The 6,959-nt window shown below is 30.7% G+C and overlaps 1 protein-coding gene across 2 annotated transcripts; it reads right to left on the bottom strand.

Moving 5' to 3' along the window:
• Positions 1 to 2,932: 2,932 nt before the first annotated feature.
• Positions 2,933 to 5,580, bottom strand: LOC111896429 (F-box/FBD/LRR-repeat protein At1g13570). Of its 2 annotated transcripts, XM_023892418.3 has the most exons (5): positions 5,391 to 5,580; positions 3,832 to 4,451; positions 3,648 to 3,758; positions 3,412 to 3,564; positions 2,933 to 3,315 (listed from the first exon to the last, which is right to left on the bottom strand). In XM_023892418.3, the coding sequence occupies exons 2-5, from the start codon at positions 4,438 to 4,440 to the stop codon at positions 3,013 to 3,015; spliced, it is 1,176 nt and encodes a 391-aa protein (XP_023748186.1). In that variant the 5' UTR covers positions 4,441 to 4,451; positions 5,391 to 5,580; the 3' UTR covers positions 2,933 to 3,012. The 2 variants fall into 2 exon arrangements, with proteins under 2 accessions (XP_023748186.1, XP_052626141.1); XM_052770181.1 differs by lacking the exon at positions 5,391 to 5,580 and having other exon boundaries at positions 3,832 to 4,735.
• Positions 5,581 to 6,959: the final 1,379 nt, after the last annotated feature.

Below are 6,959 nucleotides of genomic sequence, written 5' to 3'. Positions count from 1 at the left end.
GGCTTGATTGCAGCGCATATACCCGTGTTTTCCGCAATATGTGATTTTGTGATTTAACTCTGATAAATATTTTACTTAGCAATGTTTCTGAATGTTTGGATTAAGTAACATATGTGTTTTGACTATAATAAAAATGAAAATTTTATCCTTGAGATGAGCATGGGAAGAGGCTTACAGAGAGTACGAGATGAAGAGAAGAGATAAGAGACAATTAATAGAGATAAAATAAGAGATATATGAAATGAGAAGGTTTGAGAAACGAGTAAAAGAGACAAATGGGATGACAAAGAATAATTGAGTATGTTATGAGGAAAAGAGATTAGATTGAAAAGTATGAGAAAGAAGAGAAAAGAAAGTTAGAGTATGTGAAGAAAAAAAAAGAGTTAGAAGAAGAGTAGATAATGTGAAACAGATTACAATATAACTCACCAGACCTATGGTTTGATGCAGTAGATGTATCCATGTTTTGCAGGTTCAGGTAGCAGTCGTGGTACATGGGAAGACAAAAGCACAAGGACTTTCTATAAAAGAATAATTTTTATTTGTTTGTATATTTCGTTGTTGTTATTTTATGATGAGATTTTATTCTAAACCCGAATGTAACCTGGGATGTAAAGTTTTAAAATTTTTATAGAATTTTACATTTTGTTTAGTAAACTATGATAATCCTTAGTTAATTAGACATAGAAATTTCGTGTCATTACAAGTAATTTCTTTCTTGTAAGGTTTTAAAGTACGTTGCTATAAATAGTAAATCCTATATCTAGGGTGCATGTACACTTAGGTAAATCTTTAGATTATTTTGTTACCTTCTTGATGTGTATTGATGCTAATAAAACCTAACAGTGGTATCATAGCCTAATAGGTTTTAGTTGTATTTGCACAAAATTTGTAAAAATCGAAGAAAATAAAGAAAAATGCTAGTTGCTGGCGCGACGAACCTCTTTACTAGACGCGTCGTGTCTGGCGATTTATCGGGTTTCAGATTTTATCTGTTTTTCAAAAAAAATAAAGATAACCTTTTGAATTAAATTATTATTTTAATTATTTAAATCTGAATATTCGAATTTTTGATTAATTTAAAAATATTATTTAATTGAAATTTAAATTTGAATATTTAATTGGTTAAATATTTGAATATTATTTAAACTTGAGTTAAAATTTGAATATTTATCTTGAACTTTATTAAATAAGAGAATTAAATTAGAAAGAAAAAAAAATATAAATTTAAAAGGTTTAAATTTACTATTTGGTGTAACAACTATATTATAACAATTATACCACATGTGTCCTCACATGTTAATTAAAAACATTATCGTCGAATCAAGACTAACCACACCTACTCTAATACTTTACGAATTTTTTAAGGATGTATCTATGATTCTAATGAGGTCAGTTTTTAAAATGTTTCACACTTTCCACCCTTACCGCAATTTCGTATTTTCAGAGTGGAGTCGCCGAAAGAGTTGGGTCAGATTTTGTTTCAAGATAAATTGTACTAATCAATTAGTAAAACAAAATTCTCGTTATATATATATATATATATATATATATATATATATATATATATATATATATATATATATATATATATATATATATATATAAACGTGAGTCATGTGTTACCCATGAAAACATATATATTACTTATATTTTGACGATGGGGGCATGTGTGGTTAACCAGCACGTCATCGCTCGCGAAAATATAATTTAATATGATGTGTCACTCATGAGATTATTTTGTTGATGAAGTGTGTGTGGTTAACTAGCACGCCAACTTGAGAATAATTGTCTATCGAATGTCACACGGTTTTTCCTGGTTGATTCATCATCTATTTAGTGATCTGCAACATCTTCATCATTAAATCGAGATTACCATACCATTAAATGTCATTGAATCTCAAATAATCTAGGTTTCGAAAGTTTAAAACAGGAAAATTGCATTACCTATCTAAATAACTTTGTTATATGTTTACGACATCCCTCTACACATCGCAAAGCCAAATATGAATCCCAATCTTGTTAACAATTCATTTAGGATTAATAATTATTTTAAGTATGCATTCAAACTAACTAAACCTTTGGTTTTGTTGATGTTGAACGATAACATCAACACCAATCCTCTTCCTCCTCCTCAACCTCCTTTAAACTCCAACTCTCGTGATTGAATCTCCCCTTCCAAGGGAGAGGATTGAAATATTTTAAATCACAAAATCCCTATTGGCCTTGTACGACATAAGATAGTTTATAACTTTTTTTCTTCTCAAACTCACAGATTTTTTCGGTACAAAACAAAATAGAAATATAAAATTATCATTTTCAACATAGATTTTATATTATGTGTAATCAACAATATGGTTATGGATTTGAACGTAACTCTTAACAAACACCAAAACCTTGGTGTATGTTTAGCCCATAACATTGGTTTTTGTGTCAAAGTAAATATTATGCAAACATTAATTTTCTTTTTTCCAATTAATAGTTATTAGCAAAGGTGTTTAAATAAGAGTTAGTGTCTATAGCTTATTTAGATTTTCAACAAAACGCTTTTTATATTTATGGGATTTTCACAAATATGTCGTATATTTTTTGTTACAATAATCAATAATATACAAGGTAATAGTTTTAGTAGAGTATTTGTACCGGAAGACTTAAATCAATTTTAAGTTTACATTAAATATGTTAGTGTGTTTTAGTTATTTAAATGAATACAAAATTTTAAACTAAATTCAAAATCTTTAGATAAAAATTTTGGAGGACAAAAATTACCATATAAAGTTTGACAGCATTTAGTATATAAAAAAAATAATATAATGTCAAATTTAGTGTTATACTATATTTGACATGGTTCAAGAAATGCTTTGAATATGGACTATGGAGTGACTTTGATAACCATATTTGAAAGGAGACCGATGGATGTGGGTTTATAACATATATAAAACACATATTTACATATCATTAAAAAAAAGTAGCTAAATGCATAAAAGGTATTTTGCATCCACATATAATTGTTTAACGTTCAACAATGATATCCACTGCTGGTGACACACGTGGAAATGTTAATCGCAGCAAATCTCGAAGCATCGTATTTTCTTCATCCACAGAAACATCTGAATGAAGCTCTATACGTGCTTTCTTAAGCATAGGCGACTTAGCCATGATGAGTTTCACAAACTCCATTTCAGGAGCATAGTTATGGAAACTTGTTATCTCAAGTTCTTCAAGGCGATCCAACTTCATTCCCAAATAGTAGTCTTGAAGATCAACCAAGTCCTTGCAAGTTTCTTCACCACACAGCTTATGGTTCCAACACAGCTGATGAAAAAACATATTATTGTATATTTTTGTCAACAGAATTGTATATCTATTATTTTCAAAGTATGTGAGTGTGTGTAGTTTATATCTGTCTACCTCTATTTTTATCTTCTCCAAATTTGGGGAGCTGTTGATCACACTGAGAGCATCGGAAAGCTCATATTGTTTCAGAAAACACACATCAAGATAAAGTATCCTCAAGTGGACTAGTAAAGCGGGGGGTTTCTGCATACTACTGCCTTCAGTAAACTGCTTTAACCGAATACCAAGACTAGAATTAAAAAGACAATATTTATGCATGAGATAAAACCATCAAGTTAAGTATTTATTACCTTGATATAAGACTTAGAGATTTTCAGAACCTGAACCGAAGGTAAACACTTGGATAGCTCAAGAAATCTACACTTGTTTCCTAGTGTAATAAAGCCTTTTTGATGTCCAATCTGCATCAATATACTTTGTAAGAAGGTTTTAACCAAAGGCAGTTTGGTAAGTGGTTATATGGGACTTAATTACCAGTATAAATTTCTCAAGTAATGGGCAATTGGTAAGTAATTGTTGAAGCATCTTCGCAGTGATGTTGACATTGCATAACTCGAGAATCCTCAAGGTAATGAATCCATCAAATGTTAATGGAAGCTCAATAACACAATGTGTGAGATGTAGGTGTTCTAGTCCGTGTAATGTAAAGAACACAGAGGGTAGCTTGTAGCGCTTGGAAAAGTAAAATTTGAAGAGTTCGTTTGACCGAAACTTACAGATGAATTTCTTGATATTTTTGCTCTTTGAAAGATGGAGTATTATTTGGTCAATCTCATCATCAATTTCTGTATCGATATTAATAGAGATACTGAATTCTAATACTGGACCATTGTGTAGCATCAAAACATGGAAGATGGCATTGACAAACTTATATTTTCTAATTTCTTTGCTACTTGATGAGGTATTCAAGTACTTGTCATCAAATACAAGTTTAGGCATTCCCTTCCAGCAATGCCTCCATTTCTTTGACAAAACGCTCGTCCTCAATGCATCTTGAATGGGCAAAAGAGTCAGAATTTTTTCAATTGTGTCTTGAGGAAGAGTGTTGATTCTATCCAAACTTTGGGGTTGCACTTCCACCATTTCCTTGAAGTCTGACCTCCACACGATTGAAAAGTAGAATTTAAGAAGGAAAAAAAGAAAAGAGATTTGCGTAACATTCATTCTCAATATTAGCCAATAGCCATACATATCTATCGCAACTTCAAAGAGAAAATATAAATCCTTGCATCAAACAAATTGGAATTGGTTGCTCAAAAAAGGGCCAGGTGAGAGGAAAAGTCAACTAATAAAACTAGAAGACAAATACATCAATTGAAATTAAACATGATCATGCTCAATGGTACTAGATATCCTCAGTATGCTCTATGTGAATACTAGAGTTTAATAGATTGCCATATCATTATTCTACTGTCCATACAGCTCAAACATTTTTCCAACAATCATTGAACTCTACAAACTTAGACCATTTTTTGCCACAATCATTGAACTCTACAAAACTTCAATGGAACATTAATTTTAAACATATATAATAACAGCTTTAACTTTTAATATCTAAAATACATTACATGATTTCCAAACACTAACAGCTTGTGTGGGTAAACTTTTAAATCAAACTTATTAACTTTTCCAAAAAGTCAGGAATTCTATGACTTTTTGGAAAAATCACTTTTTTGCCTAAGTTTATCTAAAGTGTTAATGTTTACCAAACCACTTTAATAACTTATAATAAGTCACTTTAAAAAACAATCACAAACACACTTTAAGTTATCATAATCGCAACGCATGCATTATACAATTGCTCTGGTATGATACTATGATGCAATTGGTCATTATATGGTATATGATACTACGATGCATGGCTTACACGCCGATAGTTAGACATCTATAACCCTAAGCAAATTTAAGAATGTCGAGTTCTTTCTAAAAGAACATCAAATACATAATCCGACCCCGAAGTGAAAAGAAATTATTATAACACAAATAAACCACCGTAACAGGGGAGATAGACTCCAGCAAGGGGAGGTGCATACAGAAGAAAATCAGTAAAAGAGGAGTAGACTACAGCCTGCGGCTTCTCATTCGCCCACCGTGGCAGCGCCTGACGCTGCGCCCCTTCCCAATCTCACCGTCGTCCAAGACTCGTCCTGTCGCCCACCGCCTGTACTGCGGTCGCTCAACCTAAATTCTAAAACGGGAGAATCTTTACGTCTACGGAGTTGAATTCGGGTTTGACCATTGTTCATTTATATAACCTTTGTTTAGGATGTGCATATGACCGCTTGGACGGGACCTTGAAAAACCAGGATCAAATCTGAACTGGAGGGGATATTCATATTAGTGGGCCGATTTTCGGGTTTTGTTTTTACCACTAATCGGGTTTCAGGTTTGAACAGGACCATACCCAAAATATGAGATTTAACCCGGACTGGAAAACATTTTCACCTTAAAATATATAGACAATGATATTAAAATATTAATTAATGTTATATCGTAGCATTATGTATAAAGCTTGATGTTTTTATTGTAACATTATTTATAAATCTTTATCAACGTTTGTCCCTATCATTTTACAAGAAATAATATATCTAGGAAGTTATTTTTTTGTTAAAACATGCAGTTTTTTATAAAAGCATGTAGTTTTTTTATAAATGATGTTTTTTTTTTTTTTTTTTTTTGTTTTTTTTTTTTTTGTTTTTTGTTTTTTACACATAAAAGTTGTTATAGTGCAGTTTTTTTAACAACAATGTTGTTCTTTTTTTTGTGTTAAAACATGCATTTTTTTTTTATAAAAAATGTAGTTTTATGCTAAATAGTGCAGTTTTTTATTTGTTCTAAATGTTAATAACATTTGTATTTTTTTTCTATACACTTCATTTGCCCGTGATCTAAGTAGGGTCCCACAGTATACCGATTTCAAAGTCTAATTCGGCCAAAAACCCCAAACCCAGTTTAGTATCTGGAACCGGGCCGAACCCAAACCCGATACTCCCAAAAATGGTGCGGTTTTAGGTAAGAAAATTCACGATTTTTGGTCTTTATGTTTTCAGTCTTTGGGACGGGCGATCCGGGTTTGGCCCGTTGCTTATCCCTACTTTTGTTTAATAAACGGGTTAAATCCGATTTGACCCTAGGATTTTCTTTAACTAAAAATATGTTACAACTTGATCCTTATTCAAATTGATATATATATATATATATATATATATATATATATATATATATATATATATATATATATATATATATATATATATATATATACTAGATTATAACCTGTGTATTACACGAGGATAACGTAAAACAATGTCAAAAGTTATTAGGTGTTATAGTTAATAATATATTTGCAAACGTTCCATGTGTCTACATGAAAAAAAAAATTAAAAATTAATACACTAACATTCTTAACCCATATTTATGAAACGACTTTTAATAAACAGATTAGACACAACCATCAAATTAACACAATTCTTTTTTATAAATTGTCCATTCTTACAAAGCACATTATCTTTTATTTGTACTTTGTAATTATGAGCATTTGTTTGTAAGTAAAAAAAAGTTATATGAAAATAACACACTCTTTCCTTTTTAACAATTATAAA

This window comes from Lactuca sativa, chromosome 4, assembly GCF_002870075.4.
Source record: "Lactuca sativa cultivar Salinas chromosome 4, Lsat_Salinas_v11, whole genome shotgun sequence".
Lineage (NCBI taxonomy): Eukaryota > Viridiplantae > Streptophyta > Magnoliopsida > Asterales > Asteraceae > Lactuca > Lactuca sativa.
This window is presented reverse-complemented; position numbering and strand designations above follow the sequence as displayed.

Excerpts from the sequence above, each read along its gene's own strand:
- LOC111896429 (XM_052770181.1), bottom strand. The coding sequence starts at position 4,548 with ATGTATGGCTATTGGCTAATATTGAGAATGAATGTTACGCAAATCTCT. Across the intron at positions 3,565-3,647 it reads TCTCTAAGTCTTATATCAAG|TTTACTGAAGGCAGTAGTAT; the intron begins GTAATAAATACT and ends CGGTTAAAGCAG. Across the intron at positions 3,316-3,411 it reads TGGAGAAGATAAAAATAGAG|CTGTGTTGGAACCATAAGCT; the intron begins GTAGACAGATAT and ends TTTTTTCATCAG.